Source organism: Branchiostoma floridae, chromosome 8 (assembly GCF_000003815.2).
Source record: "Branchiostoma floridae strain S238N-H82 chromosome 8, Bfl_VNyyK, whole genome shotgun sequence".
NCBI lineage: Eukaryota > Metazoa > Chordata > Leptocardii > Amphioxiformes > Branchiostomatidae > Branchiostoma > Branchiostoma floridae.
The window spans coordinates 9,939,268-9,962,857 of NC_049986.1; the positions used below are offsets into that span (position 1 = coordinate 9,939,268).

Sequence of the window (23,590 nt, forward strand, 5' to 3'; positions counted from 1 at the left end):
ATATATATATATATATATATACATAAATGAGATGAGCAGTACCAGGGAATGTTGGAGTCAGGGTATTAAATGTGTAAAAAGTACAATTAGCTCTAGCGTGGTCACAATCGTCGTACGGCGTAGCACGATTTGACATAGCATGATATTAACTTAAAGCAGGCGTTTTCAGACCCGTTCACTAGCCCCCGCCGTAGCGATTGTATGGTCCTAGAGATAAAAATACGGGGATGGACAGGTTACTCGTCATATTACATGTACATTTGTACAAAACTACCTGCTCTTCCAGTGCCACTACTCGTCTCTCCAGAGCCTCCACTCTGTCACAGCAACCTGTAAGTATAGTTATTAGGAAAAAAAGTTACAAACCAAAAGGGTATAACGTCATATGCATTCATGGACGGATGTCACTCATATGATCAAATCAAAATAACCTAAAAAAGAGAAAAAGTGGGAAAGAGCGATTGGTACCTCCGTTTGTATTCGGGATGTCCACGGGCTCCCGACCATCAGAAGCCCCAGGAAACCCGAATTCCGGTCTGCCATTCCCATTATTATTATCATTTCCAGTATCCGTCGGTCTCCCGAAGGAGGCACCTGACAACAGACAACAATCACGGCTATCGTAAGCAACATGAAATCACCAAAATATACCCATTTAATAATTACAGAGAAAAGTGGGGTTCTTCGCCTCCCTTTGCTATAAAAAAAAGAACGAAATTAACAAGTTTAGATCTAGAAAGCTAGAATGGCCAAAAATTATTATTGTTTTATAATCATAATTATTATTCTCATTTATCAAGATGAGTAGGCCTAGGGGAGACCCATTGTGCCTGCCTAATACACATGAGCCATAGCGAAACCACATTGCACTATACATGCTTCACTTCAACAGTAGATGACAGTTTTAATTTTACCTTGCTCGTATATAAATCTCTCTTGACATCAAGAAATTAAAAAAAACTCACAATATCATACTAATTATAATCTTTTTAATAATTGATACACGTACCACATAAGTTGCTGTCACATCCAGTGTTGCCACACATCGAGCACGGGGGTCCGTTCACATACGGTTTCTCACCAACGGTGTTTCCTCTGCAAAAATTATATGAATGATAAAGATAATGACACCACATCCTACCTGGTTCGTCCTGGCCCAGACAACCTTAAACACAAGATATAAAGTATAAAAGCATAAGGATGATAAGTATGTATGGCCACAATGACATAATCTTATTGATGACATTGTCTGGAGACCCCGAAACTAATGCGCGAGGGCGATGAAACTAAAAAAATCCAACATAAAATGCTGTTCAACTACAGGGATAAACATCCAGGCCATCCTTTCCCATGACTGGATTGTCCTATGTTAACGTTCTAATAAGACTGTAAAAGACAAATTTGTTGAAAGAGGGAAACATGGGCGCTGTGGACCCATGCCCTGTCCATGTGCCCCCTTACACTGGGGAGCAGATCCCTGGCAATCATGAAATTCTGATTGACCAGGGATGCTTTTCGGTCACGTTTTTTTTACTTCGAGAACAGGTGAAAATCAATGCGCGCGTGGATTTGTGTTTTTGTTAATTTCTTGTTTTATTCATTGTAATTGGGAACTTGTCCCTAATTCTGTCTGTGCAATTTCCTGCCCATGTGAAACTCTACCTTGCGAGAGGCCATAAACATCGGATGGGCAATATAAACTTTCTGACACGTTTGATCAATTGCTCACGTCATGTCACTACGCAGGATCACGTGCCAACAAGGGCACGTGTTTGTTTACGTTTGGAAGTAACTGGTTATTATTGATCCCAAAGAAGGTGACATAATTGTTCTTTGAAAATTTGATCAGTTTACATATGTTAGTGTAGGAAGAAAGTTTTTTACATTATTACTTCCAACACCGATGAGCTTCCATGACATTATCCAAATAATTACGGACACACATTTGCCGTTAAAACTAGTACATAGATGCTACATATCGTAAAATGAGGGTCATTGGACTTTTGTTCACCTGAGTATAATGTCCGCAGGTACGGGCACACTGATTGGTTGAGTAAGTGTAGTCTTTCCGTTCAGTGTGCCAATCGTCGACCTCGTCTCCTGGAGTGTATTCTCCTGTTAGAGAGATATCAGAAAAAAACTTTTTTTTTTCATTTTTGACAGGAACTTTGATTTATGTCGTAGAAATATACAAAGATAGATACGTGCATTAGGGTTCGATATTATCAAAATTGATATTGCTGTCGTAATAGAAAAAAATCTTACCGGAACTGACGTAGATGTTTTCTCCTACCGATCCCCGAAATGTGTCCGCTCGCTGTGCATTATGGTCGAAGATGCACCTGTCCGCCCAAGCCTGGGCTATGTCAGCCAAGTCTTCGTTCCATGACTGTGAAGTATGAAACGAAATTTATCTTTGAATCGCTCAATATTATGATATTACTATATTAGGCATATCAGCGTATTTTTGGTAGCAAGGTCATGTTGATTTGATTATATGTATGAAAACTTAAAAATTAACTTAAAGCCTAGGCCTTACAACTGCTTTATGTCATAAGAACATCATCATCATCGGTCTCCACGTGCTTACACACGGCGGGTTATATCGCCCCTTACGGGGTGACATAACCTTGAAAAAACATGTTTTTTTTGCTCTGTTTTTTCTTCTCTTAAAAGTAAGGTCAATGTGCGTCGATGAAAGTTAGACATCGATGTAATAAGATACGCCAAAAACCGGTTTCTCAAGCAACTGAATATGTCTTTGGTTTTTGGTTTCCAAAATCATATCCAGTGGAGTAGCTGCTTGTTGGCGTTAGTGAGGTCAATGACCTTGACTAGACGTGTCACCATGGTAACTTGTAAAGTAGCAGACAACCTGTGGGGTTTAATTACATTATGTAGCAAGTGACAGGACAAAGCTCAATGGGCTGGTCACTTCATATACAAAACATGTATATGAATGTTTGTGTGCACATACGAACAAACAGAGCGGTAGTTTGTTAGGCTAGACTTCGTGAAAGTAAACGTTATCTATCTGCTTGCAAATCTTACCTTTCTAATTTCTTACGTTATAACTGGCAACTGCTTACCTATCAATCAAATATCATAAATCTAAGCTTTTCAGTCATGAAAAATCTTTAGAATTGTTACAGATCGATATCCTTATTTCAATCGATCTCTAGATCTAGAACTACCATTAAGTGTGACTCTTCATGCATACTTAAGAGCTAATCAATGTTGGTAACGTTACAAAGGTCATAGTTTATAAATCGTGGCTCCTCGAGTGTACTTATACCCAATCAAGGTCATTTAAGTACACTCCAGCCAAACAAAACTCGGCGTATTTTATGAGGGTTTGCATGTTCTTTTTTCATATGGTGTAGGCAGCCAATTTTAATTTCCCGTAATTCGTAGGGTAGGGAAAGCCTTCTTATCCACGTAATTTGTAGCGCGTTTTGCATACTTGCCTTCCTTGTATTATACTTGTTAAATGTTAGTTTTTTTCTGTATTCAATGGCGTAAAATTGTCGGAACCCCCATGCAGACCCTCTTTAATCCTGCCATTCTCTAGCACAAAACCAAACCTAACCAAACAATAATTGGCCTGACTCCTTTCTTGCACCGTCTTGTCTGTGTCTCATATAGGGTTTCACTGGGATGTCCCTAATAGCTAGTGATACATTGACACAGGTGTTGGTCAATAGGTCAATATTATGAGTATGGTGCAGGTGTGTCTGGGCAAAGAGAAGGGGGATTCAGGTGAATTGGCGCGTATCGATATCCGTACTGTCTATGTAGTGTAAGCGCTAAAGGACATGTAACTAAAAATCGGTATAAGTGAATAAAAAGGGCATATATATTTTGTACGTTTAGTTTGTTTGTTGCGACCGGTGCAATATGGCCAAGTGGGTAGAGTGTTCGCCTTGCACGGCTGGTAGGTCGTGAGTTCGATCCCCGACCGAGTCTTGTACTTTCTCAGCTTCTTAGGATAACTCAAGCACTCAGCATTTCCGGGACAGAGTATCGTAGTTACGGTAGAACGGACCATACAACTACCAGTGGACTAGTCCCTGCTGTAGTGATTTCACAAAGCTGCGTGGCCCAGGGCTACAGAAACGGAGATGGTGCGGGGATGGCTTCAAATATTGTGTACGTATATGTTGTGAGGTACCGTTATAGAGAGCTCTTCTCAGGCCACCCTATCCATTACGCGTACAGTAGACTACTCTTTCGTAGGGTATATCATGTTCTGTGCTTTAGAGCTACGCAAGTGCGACCGGTGCTATTGAAAACCTTAGGAGCATGACTCTCATAATGTTGCAAGGCTTACCGTACAAACTCGAGCCTACAGACGGAATCACAATCTTTTTGTAGTACAAACAACTCAACATTTGACATCTATGAGAAAATTAGAGCCCCTCTTTACATTTCTTTGCATGGCAAAAATAAACATAACGGCGGTATGTTGCTGTAAAGGTAGTCCGGTAGCCTTTTTTAAGGCAGTGGGTTGTTATCTACTGTGTCTAGGACACAGTTTTGGAAGGCAGAGCCCAGCCCTCCACTTTTACCTCCCCAACCGAAGTCAGGCACCCCTTTTTACACCTGAGTGAAGTGAGGAAAGTCGTGTTAAGTTAAGTACCTTTCCCAAAAGCACAAGATCGATAGCATGGCAGGGTTTGAACCCAGGACCTCTGGCTTCTAAACCAAACACGCTAGGTCGACGTGGACCCCACCATGCTTCTGTGTATGCATCAAATTTGCAAACAAAAGGACTTGAAACATACTCACCATTTGTTGCATATTCGCAGCTAGCGGGGCCACATTTCTCCTGTAGTTGTTGTGGGCAGCGACAATCGCTTCCTTCCCTCTAGTGGACAACGACGACGCTGCAAAAATGTCCTCAAAACAGGCGCAGAGACTGACACACACCACTGCCAACCACATGGCCTTCTCAACAACTTGAAGTGTTCCTCACAGTACACTTGAAGCAAAAGCTAGTATGTTCTCCATAAGTGTTGCCCCGCTGCATTCTTTGTTTCTAGACCAGAAACATGACATTTCCGTCGACAGTTCACCTAGAGAGTAGGGTGGACCACAAACATAGTCAAGTGTTGTCAAGCACGACCGTAAATTTTCCCGACAAATATCAACACTCACGACTGAAAGGAACTGAGGTCCAGTCTTGTTTGTTTTTCGGACACAGCTCTAAGATTCAACAGAGCCTACTGTTTTGGTTCCTTTCCCTACGTAACGCCTCATATACAGAACAATCTTGAGTGTTAGTACTCTAACCTTACAAAATACCCGGGGCGAGAGAGCCGAGAAAGAAGGTATACAAATATTGACATACTTGCCGAGTGCGTAGGTCACACAATAACCTGAGCATTACTCCGGTAAACACAGCCTCAACGCCTTTTAGAACAACAGCGGTTGTATCGTATATCGCTTATAACTCACTTCTATACGTCTGGGAACGGTGTGAATCATCAGTACTATGTAGTAGATTTAGTCGTTTTCGCTGCTTATCAGACATACGTACCAATGGTATACATGAACACGAGAATCAAGCTTTGAAAAAAAAGATCAGAAGATGAAAGGTCAGAGGTTAGAGTTTACAAAGCGCACAGAAATTGTAGATTAGCGTCTCTTTGTGTTCATATTATAAAGAATAAAGAAGGAGAACCAGATTATTATACAGCAAAATCGTGTCATCAAGTCAGAAACTGTGTTATGTATGTAACAGTAGTTCCCCTTTGTCTGTGGGGTAAACCTTTATCCATTGCTTTTATAAAAGTGGTATCTAGAAGTACACATGTTTAAAATGGACAGTGTTTTCAAATTGCAATATTTTCAATGTACAAAGGATATCTAGAATATTGTAGTTTGAAATGTTTGACATCGCTAAATACACTGTTTTTTTAGAAACAACGGATAAAGGCAACCCTATGGATAGAGGTGAACTTGCATTGTATCTACCTTTTTTTGATCTTCCAAAATGTATTTCTAAATGGACACCACAATAACTATAATATAGATAAGCTATAAGTTATAGAAAATTGAGATGAAACACCATTTTTGTTAGTTCCCTTTATTAACCAAGGACCACAATCTAAACAAATGACATCAGAGGGTATATAATGAAATGTCTTGAAACAGGTGTGCAAACAACAGACCTAACTATATAGCACAGACTTCGAAAGGTACATGCTTGCATAGAGTATCTTTCCTGTGTTCCATAGACCTTTTCACAGTTCCCATTGGATGCTGGGAAATACAGTGCATTATGGGTAGCACGGGGAGGCTAAATTACATCATTACTATGACATCATCTGGTCTACATAGTCAGGGTAATGATTTTATTACCCATAGTGCCCTGCATCTCCCAGCATGCACTGGGAAATGTGTATACAGTAGAAGCCAACTAATTGTACAGCGGATTAATGCACACTTGTGTTAACCGCACAGAATCCCAAAATCCCAAACTGGTGCAGTCCAGCTGGATAATTTTGCATTATTGCACCAGCTGGATAATTGCACGAAATATGCTGGCAAATGGGGTGTGCAATTAAACAGCTTCTACTGTATTTCCAGCATAGAGGAACTTATAATCAGTGACATTTGTTCATGGCAAGGACGTTATATACCTTGTTCATGGTGAATACAATTAAACATGTACATGTAGCTTTCTTTCCTGTTTCCAATTTTAACCTCAACTATTTCATGAAGATTCCACATGTATTCTACACGAACATTTATATGACTTGCATTTTAGTCAATGGCAAAGTTGTTAATTCATACTGGAAAAAGACAGTTCAAGTCACTATACAAACATAGTTGGACCATGTAGAAATATAAGTGATGTGTAATATAACATACACCAGAGTAAAATTACGGCTCAACTTACTAATACATGTACCAGTATCAGGGCTCGAAATACACTTTTCAGTTAACTTGCACCAGTGCAAGTTGAGCAAAAGGTAACTTGCACCAAAAGAAACTTACTTGCACAACCCAAAATAGTGAACTGTATGTTAACTCTTTATCTCCTATTCTGAAAATTTGCAAATGTATGTGAGTAAATGGGGATACATAAAGACCACATGTTTGGATACTTTTAAGTATTTGTTTTTCCATAGCATATTTTTTTTTTAGTTTTAAATTGTACAGTTTCAAAAAAGGTGAATTTAGGCTTAATTAAAGATCAATCCAATGTCTACAACTCGATAAGATCCATAGATTTCTTCTGCATGCCTCGCGATTGACATCCATCACTAATCGCTGGAATGAAGTGGTAGAACAACTCATTACAAGTATAACATGTACATATAACTGGAAAAACCAGTTGAACATTAAAGTCACTAACTTGTATGCAAATGTGACTTAAATGCAAATCAAGGTAAGACAACACCAAAGGGATCTTAAGCATTGTAGAGATGGAATTGTCTTGAAATATTGTTTACCTGGATGTCTAACCTCCATGGATGTCTAACCTCCATGGACAAACTTAGACTTTTTTTATCAAGTGTTATTTTCTTTTACCTTTCAATGACAGATAATATTCTTGGTGTTTGTAAGCTTTTTCTAATGTCACAGTGTCAGGTATTAGAGGACAAAAGTAACTTGCACTGGTGCAAGTTTGGTCTAAACTTACTTGCACCACACTAATCTTACATGCACAAACTTGCATATGCATGTGGTATTTCGAGCCCTGAGTATTATTCAGCCAAACTCATAAAATTAACCTCCCTGAATGTACATTGATGAAGGTTAGACATCAGATAAGATATGCCAAATAATAGTTACTCAAGCAACTGGATATGATTTTATCAAAATGGTATCCAGATGCTTGAGTAACTTTTAGTATTATTTGCTGCTTGCTGGATGTATTTTGAAGATATTTTGTTCCAATAAAGTTTTAGGCCATGTGAAATTGATTTGATGGATGACATCCTCTGAACACTGAAGTAAAAATGATGCCTAAAAAGGCAGTTATGAGTGTTGCAAAATGACAGAACACACAGAACTTGGTACAACAACCAGTAAATCATTTATCCTTGTTTTTTTGGGTCAGGTAGATGGTCCTGTTTCAGAATGCTGAAATATCAATTCATATTTTTCTGCAAATTTTTCACTTAGTTTTAAGGCGGCATAATTTTATCTTTTTGTCAAATTGAAGAAAATCGTTGCATGTGCAGATGTCATCCATAAAATCAAGTCAGTGTGGCCAAATCTCTCACCAAGTATGGCCTAACTGCAAGGCTACATGTATACAGACTGACAATATTCAGATTGAACATCATGATGGGAAGTATTCTCATTATATAGGTGCAATTCACAAAAATGTTGCTAGGTGGCTCTTTTGACAACACTGTCAGAAGCCTTAGTGTTTGTTACAACAAGGAGAAACTGAGCTAATACAAACAAGTTAAAACGATTGTTATTTTGAGTGACAGTTCAGATAGACAGCCTGGTATATAAAGGGAATTAACAATTTTACTAAAGGCTGTTGGGTGTTTTCATCAGTACAAAAAAATTGACATTTTTTTCTTGTACTAAATACATGTAAAATTGTTCATAACAAATGGTGTGACGGACATATAGCAAAGACAAATGTCAAGTGGAACTATACATGTACATTGTATGTGTATCTGTATTGCATCTTCTTAACCATAGAAGAAATCTGCAATGTAAAATGTAAAATTGACAATATACAAGACCATTATCAACCTTAAAAGAATATGGAAAATAGTCTTAACTTTTGTCTCTTTCTGACAAGTTTTTGCCTTTGATCTACTGTTTTTTTCTTCAAACATCTGTTTTCCAGTCAAAACAATAAAACTTCAATGTTGCAAAGAGGTTGTGTTATACTTAGGTAAATCAATAAAATATGACATAAATAAAAGGGCTACAACTTGAAAGTCATGTTAAAGATTGTACAATGCTAAGTAAGAGATAATATTTGACAAGGATAAATTACCAAGTCAATAAAGCATGCCAAGAAATGGGCAAAATGTAAGGCTCGCTCCCTGGGAGCATCGCCAAAAAATCAACTCAAAAACCCTAGCAAATAATTAAACAGGGGAAAGCAACCAACTCTATCATAAATTAAAAACCGTTAATAAAACCCAAGCCAGCTGGATTTAAAATTCAAAATATTTTGTTTCATAATACATATTTTCTTTAAATTTACTATCAAGTGTTATACAAACAAGAGCTAAATCATTGCCGAAATATAATACAGACAATTTCATGAACAGTTTTGGCCCCGCTTGGGAGATACACATTGGTTCATTGCTTTTTCTGAGGAAATAGTGTCGGGTACAAGAATGTAACATGCCAACTTCTGATGTAAAAAAACAACAAGAATATATTGTTAAGTATGAGGAAAGCTGTTCTCCAATTGAAGAAATTTCACTCGCCGGAAATTTCCAAGCGAATCAAGACTTCTTCTTTTTCGAAAGTGTGACGTCATCTGTCATGTATCTTCAGCACTCGAGTCAGATAGCCAACTGAAGAGTTTCAGGTGAAAATTCCTTGAGTCAGAAAACAATTTACTTTTCTCATTATGTAATTTGTCAACACAGGTTAACCTTATTAGTTTTGTGAGTATTTTTGTCCATTTCTTTTTGGTACACTTTCTTCAAAACTTTCCTCACACATCCTCTTTTCCCTCTACAGCATTTTCCGAATCATTGGGACATGATTTGCCACTGTCTCTAAATCCTTTTTTTCAAAACCTTAGCTTGCCACTTTCCAAAATCCTTCATCGGCAATAAGTTGATTGTGTACAGGAGGACATTTTGGGGAAAAATGACACCTATAACATCATCTACTTATAGCCTACAACACACTTACATTTCTTCAAATACCCCTCTCATACCTTCTGTCTTTTAATCATTCACATCTACCCTTCAGGACTTTTTCAAGACACCTCAAATCTCTTTCCTCAAATTATTAGCAACTAGAAAACGTCATTCACAATTTTCAGTTTTGAAAAATACATGGCTCAATTGGAAAGAAAAGGCAAGTATCAGAAAAAAAAAAATCATGTAATCCTGCACCAACTGATGGGTGTAAAGATAAGATGAATATTGGGGCTACTTAACTGTCATGGAAGAAAAAAAAAATATTTCAGAAAATAATTTCATCAGGTTGGCAGAACATAGAATAAAGGGGTTTTCTTTTACACACCAGTTATGTCTCTAAACTGTTTACACTTCAATGTCTATTAGATATCTTCCTCATAGCTTCTAACTGGAGTGCTGCTTCTTGCTGCTTTAAGTAGCTGATGTAGGTGGCGCTTTTGCACAATCCCAAATGTGGCTAAGCTTGTATCCCCCCCTTCTCCCTGTTCATCATTGGTGTTATCTTTCAAAAGCCAGTTAGAAGCTCTGAAGAAGATATCTGATAGAGATCAAAGTGTAAACAGACGAGAGACAGAAGTGGTTGAGCAAAAGACAAATTCCAATATCCAAGATTTTTTTCTTCTCATAGCAAGCCACATTTTCTTCTAGTTCTGGCTTCGCAGAAATAATTAAGTTGTAGCACAAGCAATTTAAAAACCAACAAGCCAGATGAAAATGAGCTTCATAAAACTGCTTTGAAGGAATAGCATTGATTTTGCACTATCATCCTTTTCAAGCAAAGGCAATAGTCACCATTATGACTCAATCTTTCATTTGAATAAAATTATGAAACTGTCAGTTTATGTCTCAAGGTTGACATAAAAATGATATTGCAATGAATAAACTTTAATACATAGCCATGAAGACAGCCAGTAAAAAAATCCATTGCTGTTTACATTCTTCGGTAATCATTGTCACGTTTAGATGTGGTTTCTTGAAAAGTGTTCTCAGTGTAAGACACATAAAAATGTTGAACTGTCTCGAAGAGTGCCTTCTTAGCACTTTCTTTCATTGATACTGAACTAGACACTTGGAATTGTTGGTAAGACATGTCATTCCTTAAGTTTAATGAGGCATCAATTGTCTTAAAATATTTCTTCTTCATCTGTCTTTCCAATTGTGACTTCAGGCCTTGCAATTACCAAGAGGAACGGAATGACAGACCCCTCGGAAAGACGATTAAATGTGCCCGTTTTGCAAGAACTCATCTTACATTGCAGTAGTTAAAAGTGGGAACATTTATGTTCAAGTCATCCTGACCTCCCCTCTTTTTCTAGTTCAGTGGTCCACAGCAACATAGGGCTGAATCTTGGGCTAGTCCACTGAGGGAAAAATGGGGACCCACGTATCAACGGCTGCAATAATGAGCGTTGACGGTACCCCCAAACCGTGGTGGCCGTCAGAACCAATCGGTGAAGCCTCGTGTCAGTTGGTGGGGGTTTTCGCGTCGGGCCTCGGACTCGTCGTGGTTGCCATGACGTCTGTGAACCACCCGGCGACGTCCACGTCCTTGGTCTCGTACCTTTTGATGAAGCCATGCTCCTGAAAATGGACAACCAATTAGAACTTTGTGCAAGTGTTGACATTTTAGACTTGATTTTTTGTAACAAGGGACAAGGAGGGAGGAAGAAAGGGAGACAGAGAAAGGAGAGCGAGCAGAAAGAGGGGAGAGATAGAGGAGAGAGAAGAGGTATAGAGGGAGAGAGACAGAAAGAGAGAAAGAAAGGAGAGACAGAAAGAGGAGAGAAAAGAGAGAGGGAGAAAGGGGAGAGAGAAAGAAGAGAGAAAGAGGAGAGGAAAAGAAAGAAGAGAGAGGGACAGGACAGAGGGAAAGAAGGGAGAGACAAAGAAAGAGAGAGGGGAGGGAGACAAAAGAGGAAGACAGAAAATTCTTAGAGAGAAAGTGGAAGAAAGAGGAGAGAGACAGAGAGAGGTAGAGAGAGGGGGAGAGAGAGGTGAGAGGAAGAGGGGGAGAGGCAGACTTTTTTATGAGAAGAGTTTTTTGACTACTTACCAAGAGTTGCCTATATTTTGGTCTCTTCTTGAAGTCTTTGGTCAAGCTGTGGAGGAAAAGAAAACAGTTGCACTGGTTAGTCCTGGTATGTAAAATTTCTGCAGTCAACTCAAAACTCTCTTAAACATTGAAATGAATATACATCTATCTTACAACAAATCAACTTACCTTTTCACTGTCACATGGTGACAGAACCCACCACACTTAATACTAAGTAGGGGTGACAGTGTGAATGGATCAATCAAATCTAACCGGATATGCAGCTTGTACTCTTCAGTACAAACCTGATGTGTCACACCATAAGGCAGTTTACCAGTTATGTAATACAAACAATCTTATTTCTTGATTTATTAATCTTTTATTTACTGATTTCCAAGGGAGCCCTGGATCAATATACAACAAACCAACCAACATAAACTTTATCTAATGCATCATCCCTTTCATCTGAAATCTTTCTATGGTTTCTTACAACCATTATGAAGTCATTCCCAGCCAAGGCTGATATAAGATCCATGAGCTACAAGATAAAAGTTCCGTCTAACTCACCAGTTTTGGACAAACGAACAGAAGTCGAGTGAGAAGCCCTGTTTGGGGGGTAGGAGGGGAGGGTCGTCCTGTAAAACCCTTGTCAGGACCTCGAAATCTGTTTTACAGTTCTTGTAAGGAAATGACCCCATAGCCAGCTCAACCTGTGCAAATAAAGAAAAAAAAAGCCTTTGAGTTTGAAGTTAAAGTGATCTTGATCCAGTTAATCTCACAGAAGAGCCAATCTTCCAATGGTTATGACAGAAAATACTGATGCTATGTACAGTATTTACAGGTTTATTGCACAGGGGAAATTCCCCTAACAGGTACAATGAACATCCTGTCCTAAAGCCTGCATCACAGTTCAAGCAAATACCAGCAAAATTTCTAGATTCGCTGGTCAGTGGAGCTTGCCGAATTTCAAAAGCTCCGAGCGTCAACCATATTTTACACTGAAAATCTGCCCTGTCACAAGCTTAACTAGGCCTGGTGTTTCATTTCAAATGTTTTTTCTAGTCTGATGTACTTGTATCAAATTATTTCTGCCAGTTCATTCTAGTGATGCTGAAGAAGGGTGATGGATGTCATTAGAAAAGTCAGGAAGTTAGTAAATCTACCTTTTTTTATCCAGCTGTAGAGGTTGAATTGTATCTGAATATAACTGAAGTATTAAGCAAAGTAGTAAGCGACCCAAGTAATTTGCCATTTGGATCAAATTATGTATATCGAGAGGGGAGAAAGTTTGAGCGATGTTCTGTTCTACATCAATGCTGTACCTACCAATGAGATGCCCAGGCTCCAAACATCTGCTCGTATGTCGTAGTCTGGCCTCATGGGGTCGGGAGGGTCTATCCGCTCCGGCTGCACAAAAATACCGACATGATAAAACATGGTTACTATGTTACAGTTACTGTGATGCTCTGACCAACGTTACATACATCCAAACCACATCTCTGAATAGTTTCATATGATTGGTATGTCACTGAATTATAAAATTCTTTGTACACAAGCAAGTGTTTTATTCCACATACTACAACCCCAGTGATTACGATAACCAGGCTTTTAGCCAAGCATGCGTCATGGCGTCATTTGGACGCACTTTTCTTGAAATAACAAGAAATTTGACCACACTAGACCCCCTTACACTGGGGAGCAGATCCTCTGACAAGAATTAAATTCTGATTGACCAGGGATGCCACTAGGTCCTTTGTGGTCACAGTCTTCTACTGTACCCTCTCTGACAGTAATTTTGCCCCCCCGGGATACCTTAGAATACACTGTTTGAACTTTATATTCTCAAAAACTTTGTACCATGGAAGGTGGATACCCCTGAACCCTCTTACAATAGTGGTGTCTATATCACTTACCGGGACTCACCAAGAAATTTGGATCCCCTATAACAAAATCCTATCTAAAAGCCTGACGATAACGATTATAAAAGTCAAACTTACCGCCATGTACGCAGCGCAGCCAGCGCTTCTCGTCTTGGCCTTGGAGTCGACCAGTCTCCCGCTGATACCGAAGTCACACAGTTTAAATATCCCTGTCTCGTCCATTAGGATGTTAGAGGGCTTAACATCTGAGGAAAATCATAGTAGGGAGTTATTACAAGGGTAGTAGACTATCTCAAATGTTTAAATACTACAGTTCTTTATATACTAGAGGCATTTTTCTTGCAATGAATCCACCATGAAATAATGTGACCGTAAATATGTGTTGAGCTGAATTTGTGTCAAGATTACTGTAATTTTTTTGTGTGGAAAAAACTAAACTTTACGTAACCAACACCAATTTTGATTGGGACTTACCCCAAATTTTCAGCCGACTCCGTCAGCCTTGTTCACGGAATGGTACAGCAGACGGGTCTATTCCGTGAGAAAGACTGACGGAGTCGGCTGAAAATTTGGGGTAAGTCCCAATTAAACTTGGTGTTGGTTAGTACGTAAAGTTTATTTTTTTCCACAATGTCATTTACCAACAGAGATGAACTTTCATGGTATTTTTTTTACAACGGAATATATCTGGCAGAGTATCTGAATCCAACTGGCAAAAGCCTGTCTTTAGGTGGACTCTGGAAATGTGACTGTGAAAACTTGGAAATGACTATAAACTCTACTTCACTTTTTATTATTTTCTCGAACCGGAAAAGCGGCAGAACGTGTAAACTCTTGCCATTATAATCTGTTCATTTTGTAACCAGTCCAAACCAAAATCCAGTCAACTGATTTTTTACATGTCCGTTTGTCACGTTGTACCAGTACCCACCCCAGACTAGACAAATGACAAGGGCATCTAACCATGCAAATCCCCACAAACTGTACACACCTCTGTGAATGACTCCATGTTTCTCCTTCAGATAGTGCAGTGCCTTGACGACGGACACGCCCATCTTGCCCAAGATCTGCTCCGGGATCGGCGACTGTAATCTCTTCATCAGCTTCTCCATACATGTGTTCATCAGCTCCATACAGATCCACACATCCATCTGTCAAGTTAAACACATTAACCATTAGCCAATCAGGAGCTCCCATTTCATATGGTTTGTGAGGCTGAATAGTGATTGGTCAGCCTGTATTTGGGCTCATACCATTTACATCTATCATGGGGGGGTAACAAAAATCCACCATTAAGAAAACAAACAATATCATATACAGAGCAAGGAGGTTAAAGAAAGAGAGGAGAGCGTTCCTATTGTTCCGATCTTTGCCGCGAGTGTGAATCACATCGAAGTGCTAATTGCCCCAATCTGCATCTCGCCAGGCTAGCGTGGGCCTTTGTTTACGAGTCAGTTTCAACATCACTCGTCCAGGAACATCGATTTGGGGCCGGGATTTCAGCGATTTTGAGGATGATTCTCATTAAATACAGCGCTACTTTTACTATTAAAGGAAACAGATATCAATAGTAACGATACTTCGCCTGAGGCAAGTGCGAGCATAGTTCCCCACGGGCCACAGAAATGTGTGTAACAACAAGTCACGCGGTGTAGAAGAACGCTGGGTCGGCTTTCATAGCCAAGGACACACGGAGCTATTTCATAGTATTTGTAAGAAGCTTGAGAAACGCTATGCAACTTTATTTTCAAGTCTGTCAAATTAAGATATCAAGCCATCTGTGTAAAAAAAATGCGTTCCTCGTGAGGCAAAAATTCCCTCAATACCGACAAAATAAATTTCCTCGGAAATATCATCTTGCTTCCCATCATTGCCATGAACATCCACGGAGCCCTCAGAGTACAAAATTCATGCATCACGAACAGCAAAAATCGATCGCAAACAGCAACAACAAATACTTATTTGGCACACCCAAGCCCACTACTATCGTTGAAAAAAAGTCTCTTTTGCGGGGCAAGCGTAATAATTTTTTAATAGACACATGAAGTAGAGAATATTGTTCATAATTCTGAGACAAAAAAATCGGGGATACAGCGACAAAAATGCCTGTAAATTCACTCAACTTGGTCGCACAGCGCCGAAACAAGTATCGACATGATCGCCATCTTGGTCTCTCCACAACAGTACTATTTGCACACGTCACCTTCGCTTCCCAAATAAGGAAATCTGCGGAAACTGCGCTCATCTCGCTCGCAGTTCGGCAACCCTCGGTCGTCCTCGGCCGGGATCGCGGCGCATGACGTCATGGCTGGGCCCATGTGATTGGCTGACACGTCCGGGCTCATCAGAAATGGCGGGAAACCCCGCGGCCATCATGGTCATCAGAGACGCGCCGCCGGATAGCGGAAACAATGGGCCCGGAGGGTCTGAACAATAGCCCGCAGTGGGGTGTTAATGACTGAGCTCTCTCCTGTGATTCTTTAACCTCCTTGTACAGAGTAACTGCTTTTGACAAATCTTATTACCTGGATGCCTAACCTTCATTTAGTTAACAAGATAAACATATTAAAAATTAGCCAATCAGAAACCCCCATTTTGTATTGATTAAGAGGCAAACATCTAATCATTGGCCAGCCACAAAGTATTCATACCATTATTCTTTATGGGGGTGTGTATATCGATAAAAAAATAAAATTGCCATCTGTTACAATTACAGTCAATGGTACAAAGTACATGGTTTTACTAGATCTTGGCCTTGTAATAGTAGTATAGCTAAAATGATTAAATATTTGGGAATTTTTGTAATTCTAGAGCTTTGAAATGAACATATTACAAGCGTGATGATCCTACAGTACACTTAATTGGGAAAACAAAATCAAGTGTTTGTCTGAGTGTATAAACGTATGAATGTTACCCTCTAGATTTTGTGTTGAAGGATATAAACTAAGTCTACTCACTGCAGCACCACCTAGCAGGGGGAAGTAGAAGTGCAAGACAACTACGGTAACACCTAGGATACGAAATCACCATCCACCACCAGAAACAAGAAACAAAAGAAAACAACTGGATACACGACATACATTTACCTTGGTGATGAACGCGCCAAAGCACTGTACAATAAAGGGGCAGTCGTGGCTTTTCAGAATCACGTCCAAGTCCATCAAAATTCTCTTGTTTTCTTCCTTGTTTCCTGATCTCCGCATTTGCTGAAGACGGACAAAAACAGAAGATTAATTGTATCATCATCGATATCAGAGAAGCCAAGAAAAGAAAAACACTATTTACCCGTGATCCCGTGGTCAACAATGGTAGTTCGTGTACAAAGTAGTGCGTCACAGAACTTGAAAGAGATAATGAAATTCTTCTGTGTACGTCAGCTGGTGTCTACCTGCACCTACCCTGCACTGGTCCATGTACTGGATTTTATACATAAATGTCATATGATGTATGTGTATGTGGATTGTTATGAGCTGCATTGAACATTACTACCTATCAGTACCTATAAAGTATAAAAGAAAAAAAAATTGCAATGTTCCCTGAACAATTTTAGTATGATCCATACAGTCATACCATACTTTCTAAATTCAGAGTGGTGCAGGTAATCTTCAATGTAGAAAAAAGGACTTTGAGTCCTGAACATACTGTAAATGCAGAAATATTCGCGGTGGATTAATGTTCGCGGTTTTCGCGGCGGACGCTTCACCGCGAATTTAAAACCACCGCGAACATTTTTCCATAACAGTAAGAGACTACAGTGCATGGTGCTACCGCGAAATTAAAACCACCGCGAAAAGTCCATTTTCCCGCTACCGCGAAATTAAATCCCCCCGAACTTAAATGCATTTACAGTATTTAGTTCGGGTAAATTGCCTTTGCACCCTACAATCTAGTGCATTGAACTTCTTCACTTCGGCGCCGTTCAACCACGAAAAACTCTGTTCTGTTACCTTCAAGCAAGAATGATGTGGGCGATATATATTAGGCTTTTCATTTGACGTCATTTGCATCATGTTGGATTACAACATACTACTGCTTAATCCAGTTACTCGCCAATATGGTCCCCAGGGGATTCACATTAAAATTACTATGACGTCAATGAAAAGCCTCCATAATCTTCCTGTCACTTTTGACCAATTGCTGACGTCAATTTTTTTAAAAAACGAACTCGATATGAGTATGGATCCCGGTTGATATGATATGTTACTCATTAATCTTCAAGCAGATCCTACGATGGCATGAGATAGTATCGAAACTGGCCAAGGTGCGTAGTCAGCCAAGGTGTACATTTGCCTCGTAGGATCTGCCTCTGGTCGGCTAGGAAAAGACTATTATTAAAATCCAATGGCAAAGGTACACCCTTTGGTTGACTACACTCCTTGGCCAGTTTTGACACTATCTCATGCCATCGGCGGATCTGCTTGGAGAATAATTATTCATCTCAGACAGTAACACTGCAAAAAATTGAATTTTTCTGCGTGATTCAAGAATAACATTTCATTACAGTTATGCTCAAAGTCGCATAAATTATTACAGAGAAATTATAGCATAAATGCAAACATAGATTCTAACCTTGACAGCCATCTTGTCCCCAGTCTTCTTGAAGCTCATCTGCCACACCTGTCCACAGGTACCACTACCGATCTCACCGTGCTCTTCTAGGTCAGCCACCTCAGCTGCATATCTCTGGGGAACAGGATTCCATATTCAGATCAAAATTCATATAAAGGTTTGCATAAACCCAAATACAGTCAAACCTGCTCAAGACGGTTACTGGGGTACCAAACAAAAGTGACCATTTTGGACCAGCCTTAAGATCGAGGATCGGCTCACAATATGTCATACAAAATGGTTTCCAAGCCAGTATTTTACATTATGTCAAATAACTGTCATGTTACATGGGCAAATATGGTTTGATTCTAAAGAGCACAACTATCAACAGGCCTGTCTCATGTACACAAAAAGAGTCCACATGCCTTACATTTACAACATAAGGTGACTAAAACAAATAAGACAGCAGTTCTTTTTGTCTAAAATCAAGGAATCATCATCAGTGTGAGGGCAGGGATTGGGACCCTAATTGGGTCCAAATTCAGTGGCCGCGTTGGACAGGTGGCCATGGCCATCTTGGAAAGGTCGCTTAATGCTTCTATCTATGGGGAAAATATTTGGAACCGAGAAAAAGTGACCATTTATTGTTCATTGATACCGTTGTGGCAAGTGACCCGCTTGAAGAGGCTTGACTAATATACATGTATATGCTCTTCCACAGAAAAGAAAACTTGTCATTAGCATCAAATTATAGGGAACACTGTGTCATTCTTTTGAAAGCAGTGGGTAACTTAGATTTAGGTCAGAGATATGCTAAGAGTAAGAGGAGCACATGTATCCTCTGTGTCTAGGGTACGGCATTGGAATTCAGAAAGCGGAGCCCATCCCTCTCTTTCCGCATTTTCTTTTTTAGTTTTACCTCCCCTACCGAAGTCAGGCACCCATTTTTAAACCTGGGTGGAGTGAGGAAAGTCGTGCTTTTCTAGTAAAAAATATCTAGCCAGAAATGCAAGAGGTCAAACCTGTGACCTGTTAAACCATTGTCTGCTAGACTATCAACCCTACTCAGCTATCTATACTGCTTTCTCCAATCATAAATGATCAAAAAGGCAGTCGCGTAATTAACCTTGAAAAATGTCCCTGACAAAAAGTGGCGTCCCATATTTGCTCATCTAGATCTCATTGACTGACAGTGATACTGGGAAGACTGCCCGATACATGACTGATTACAATGAATTGGGACACTGGGACAATTAGATAGGGTCCACTGTAAAATCACAGATGGTCCTTCTCACTGTGGTATCCTGAATGAATAGTGATGTGTAGGGGTGGGGGTGGGCACTGGTACAGAAAATTCAGGTCCAGGTACGGTCCAGGTCCAGAGGATCAGGTCTAGGTCCGGACCTGGAACTGGACCTAAATAGTCTGTGAAAACTTGTAAATAGGCGATACTCAAAAAAATGGTTCCTACAAAGGAATCTGTTTGATGCAGTACCCAACTTCACTGGCACATTAAAGTCTTATCTTCATGTAAACAAACTGCCTTGGTTAACTTAGGCCCAATCTACACACAGTTTTTACCGATATCTGTGGAGATGTCGGGAGGGATCTAGAACGTAGGGGGCCGGACACCCATGGCGCTTGCAGTCATAAACATATAGCGCGATTTTCCAAATGGCGTTATATGCTAATGAGCTTTCCCGAAGTCGGGAAGTATCTACACGCGCGCGAAGCTGTCTTGGACCCCTGCTAAGCTATCTGTAAGGTATCGTACGAATGGTCCGGACCTTTCGGGAGAAATTTTCCCGATATCGTAATGGCGATATAGTAGTTCCATCTAGACGATGAAAAAAAGCTGTCGGCGAGAAGTTGTAAGCTAGCCGATATCGGGAAAAACTGTATGTAGATCGTGCCTTAGATCACGTTTGACTGTAGAATCTTCGTCAAAATGACTATCAACAGACTCAACACAACTCTCCTCTACTTTTGCTCTAGTCATCTGTGGACCAATAAGCCCAAGAACGCCTGTTGGTATAAATTATAATCTTTTTATTATCTAATCAGTCCAATGATTATTTTTAGGTCCTCTTTTTCTGGACCAGTCCGATTAAAAAAAGGTTTTGTACCAGTACATGTCATATGTCATACTCATGGCTACAGGTACAAAGGAATGCACCTTACCTTTTGATTCAGCGTTAGGATTCCTGTTAACGTCATGATTTCTTGTAACTTCTTCTCCACTTCAATACTGAAACAAAGTTTGGAGTTTTATTAAAAACAGAGTATTCAGACTGTACAGTAAATGCATTTGATATCCGATTCGACCTAATAATATTCAAGAAGAAGGTAATTTCACGCAAACGTAGTGTGTTGATTTGCTAAAGTTAATGCATGATGTTTCGATCACAACACTTGTAGTTCTCAAAACTAGGTCACATTGACTTAATCCTATGGATGACATCCGTACACGCATTGATCCAAGAAAACAAAAAACTGTGGCCCAATATATAGTTTTCCTCGTAAATCAGAATTTTATATTTGCCTGAGGATCTGCCCTTTAGGTTAAGGGGCACATGGTCAGGGCATGGGGCCACAGCTTCCTTGTTCTGTCTTTAAAAAAGAATGGCAATAAAAACATTATTGAAATGGTGACGATTGTCTTTTGCAGTCTTACAAGAGGAGAAGACAAAGGCAGCCTAGGAAAGAATGGACTGTATGTTTAGTCCTGTGGTTTAGGAACATTTCTTTACTGGGTTTTCATTTTTTTCGCCCTCGTGCATTAGTCTTGGAGTCTCAATAGGATGTCATTCATAACATTAAATCAGTGTGGCCTCAGTTTCATAAACAAGTAAAAACAAAAAAAACTGTCAAAACTGAAAGTAAAACAAGACAAATGAAAGCAAACACTTCAACACAACTAAAGACCATTGTCTGCACCTGTCTATACTTCTTGGCGCAGGTGTTACTTGAATGCCAGGAAACTCGAGATGGTCTCTTCTACTTCTGCGGGGACTTCCGGAGCTCGGCGACGGTCTCGCGGTGCCATTAGCTGTTCCTCTCGGAATTAGTAGACTTCCTGTTGCGGGAAGAGGAAGTGATAATATTTCACTCTTTGATCTAGCTAGCTTCTGCTTTCTTTTGTATGGAATTTTGGCAGAGTTCCAGTAGTAATATACAGTCAAGGACTTACTTCCTTGTTTACTGTAATTCTGTTATTTTTTGGAACATTGATGCTGCGGTATAATAGCCGGTATTTATATATGAAAAAGGAGATTTCCGCAGTTTTGACATTTGAGGTTGGAATACATTTAGTCTAGTAGTGAATACATTGGATACATATATGCATTAGCAGTGGAGAGTCAAAGTGCAAATAAAAACACAGCAATTTTTTTAAAGATTCATCATAGTATTTATCAGTTCTCAGGCTAATTTTTGCTACAGTAAATCTGATAATTCTTGGATGTCCTGTGCTACTAAAAATAATTGCCAGATTATGCAGATACATCATACCTGTAGGCATAAAATTTATATAAAGGTTTGGACCTGTGTAACTTACAAGTTGGTTTATCCAGAAGTTACATGATGTAGCTGACTTTTGTAGTGGTTAATCGTCATCTTTGTTGATAATTAAAAGCTCTTGGATTTACAAAATTTTGAATCTTCAAAGCTAGAGTATTCAAAGCTAGAGTTTTCATGATGTTCAATCGCTACACGTACACTGACAAAATTCAAAAGTGATTTACCTATCTCTAGTGCAAAAAAATGAAATGCTAGTTGAGTGTTTTAGTTTATTCAGGTATGGGTGATGTGCTCTTCAATACTTCAGAACAAACTATTGCTATATCTTATGTCAAGACAAAGGGCATTGAATTGGCCACAATATACATGAAGACTAGATTTGAACATACTTTTAAAGTTTACATTTGTTGAAGCCATGGTCACATGATGGTGGTATACAATAGAATGTTACAAATATATTTAGAATTTAGATATAGCTTGAGGTTTGTCTGATTTGTTATAATACAGCCCATCTGTTGTGATGCACGACCGTCAACAACAGTCCACTGCAGCTTCAAATACATGTACCATGTAGTTACCGCAAGGTATTGCTTGTACAGCAAAAACTATTAACACAAAAATAGCCGAATATCTAAATATTCCAGAATCACGACCTGTTATTTGGCAATAAAAACAACAAAAACATGCATAGATAGTAGAGAAACCTGAGAGACAACAACAGTAGGTACAAGTACTAATGAAATCTTTCTGGCACATGTGATAGCAGCTAGGGGCAGGTGCATTTGCCAATGAATTCTTTTTTTATGTGATCCCTGATCTGTCCCCAAGGACTATACATACAGCACAAAGAAGAATGGACGACCCTTTTGGTTTAATATCACAACTGTTATAATCTTCTCAACACAAAAATCAGTGCCTTCCTAAACTATTACAATTTTCTTCTCGTCTTTCTTTGGATTTCTTCTTAACTCAGGTGTTCTGCAAACAGGAAATGACCAGGAATTTTTTTTTCACCGCGGGGAATTCCCAGAAACAAACATGCCCACCACCCCCGCAAAAACAGACTAAGAGTGTGTCATCAAATTTCGTTTTCTTCTTTTACGTTACAGATCTGTTCTTTCAATGTAGTGGAAATTACAGATTTATAGATGAAGAAGGAAAGGAAAGGCAGCGTTTTAAATGGAGTGCTAGGACAAGTCGAGTTGTTTTGATCGGATAAGAGAAATTATTTTGAGGAGGGTAAAAAAAAACTTAGGGGTGAACCACCACACAAAAACGCATTTTTTCACTCACCTGGTTTACTGGGTCTTTGTTGTTGCCTAGGGCTGGAGCTTCCCGTGGTGTTGTTGAGATCTAACAGGAGGTTGTCATCCTTTTTTCTCGACTCGTTTTCTTCTCGGAGCCTGGCTTCGAGCTTGTTCAGCTTGCGGCTGATCGCGTCCAACCCCAGGGACGTCGCCATTTTATTTTGGTGTGTGGATGTCAGTTTCACAAACATGCGCATTTCAACCCCAATGGTGGGCAAGTCTATTTTTCTTACAGTAAACAACAGAATACATTTATCCAAAATATACCACTAAAATGAGTAATATAGCAACTTAAAATCAATGATAATTTCAAATAATATATAATGAGCCTAAATTTAACTATGCTAGTACAATTCCTTCTCAAATTAGGAGTATAAGAAAAGGGATGATATTGAAGTTTTCCCCCTTAGTTAGAATGAACTGAGCTAATTACATAAT

At 39.4% G+C, this 23,590-nt stretch overlaps 3 protein-coding genes across 4 annotated transcripts in view; all 3 read right to left on the bottom strand.

The window, feature by feature from the left end:
- Positions 1-136, bottom strand: part of LOC118421196 (collagen alpha-1(IX) chain-like) — a 4,573-nt gene extending 4,437 nt beyond the window's left edge. Inside the window, exon 1 of the mRNA XM_035828358.1 lies at positions 117-136. Coding sequence (XP_035684251.1) covers positions 117-136 — 20 coding nt within the window. The remainder of the gene's footprint in view (positions 1-116) is intronic.
- Positions 137-163: 27 nt separating this feature from the next.
- On the bottom strand, positions 164-5,478 carry LOC118421197 (GLIPR1-like protein 1). The gene is made up of 7 exons (XM_035828359.1): positions 4,789-5,478; positions 2,266-2,389; positions 2,012-2,115; positions 1,132-1,165; positions 1,010-1,093; positions 469-594; positions 164-330 (listed from the first exon to the last, which is right to left on the bottom strand). Exons 1-7 carry the CDS (start codon positions 4,942-4,944, stop codon positions 179-181), a joined length of 780 nt encoding a protein of 259 aa, XP_035684252.1. The 5' UTR covers positions 4,945-5,478; the 3' UTR covers positions 164-178.
- Positions 5,479-8,315: 2,837 nt separating this feature from the next.
- On the bottom strand, positions 8,316-23,347 carry LOC118420702 (dual specificity mitogen-activated protein kinase kinase 7-like). 2 transcript variants are annotated; one of them, XM_035827644.1, is made up of 11 exons: positions 23,139-23,347; positions 21,264-21,402; positions 20,508-20,574; positions 18,348-18,461; positions 16,865-16,984; positions 14,770-14,929; positions 13,896-14,023; positions 13,225-13,305; positions 12,466-12,608; positions 11,920-11,965; positions 8,316-11,447 (listed from the first exon to the last, which is right to left on the bottom strand). In XM_035827644.1, exons 1-11 carry the CDS (start codon positions 23,341-23,343, stop codon positions 11,331-11,333), a joined length of 1,320 nt encoding a protein of 439 aa, XP_035683537.1. In that variant the 5' UTR covers positions 23,344-23,347; the 3' UTR covers positions 8,316-11,330. The 2 variants fall into 2 exon arrangements, with proteins under 2 accessions (XP_035683537.1, XP_035683536.1); XM_035827643.1 differs by having other exon boundaries at positions 16,859-16,984.
- Between the last annotated feature and the right edge of the window lie 243 nt (positions 23,348-23,590).

Excerpts from the sequence above, each read along its gene's own strand:
- LOC118421197 (XM_035828359.1), bottom strand. The coding sequence starts at position 4,944 with ATGTGGTTGGCAGTGGTGTGTGTCAGTCTCTGCGCCTGTTTTGAGGAC. Across the intron at positions 2,390-4,788 it reads CTGCGAATATGCAACAAATG|TCATGGAACGAAGACTTGGC; the intron begins GTGAGTATGTTT and ends CATACTTCACAG. Across the intron at positions 595-1,009 it reads ATGTGACAGCAACTTATGTG|GTGCCTCCTTCGGGAGACCG; the intron begins GTACGTGTATCA and ends GTCTGTTGTCAG.
- LOC118420702 (XM_035827643.1), bottom strand. The coding sequence starts at position 23,343 with ATGTTTGTGAAACTGACATCCACACACCAAAATAAAATGGCGACGTCC. Across the intron at positions 16,985-18,347 it reads GGGACAAGATGGCTGTCAAG|CAAATGCGGAGATCAGGAAA; the intron begins GTTAGAATCTAT and ends GTCCGTCTTCAG. Across the intron at positions 14,024-14,769 it reads ACATGGAGTCATTCACAGAG|ATGTTAAGCCCTCTAACATC; the intron begins GTGTGTACAGTT and ends GATTTTCCTCAG.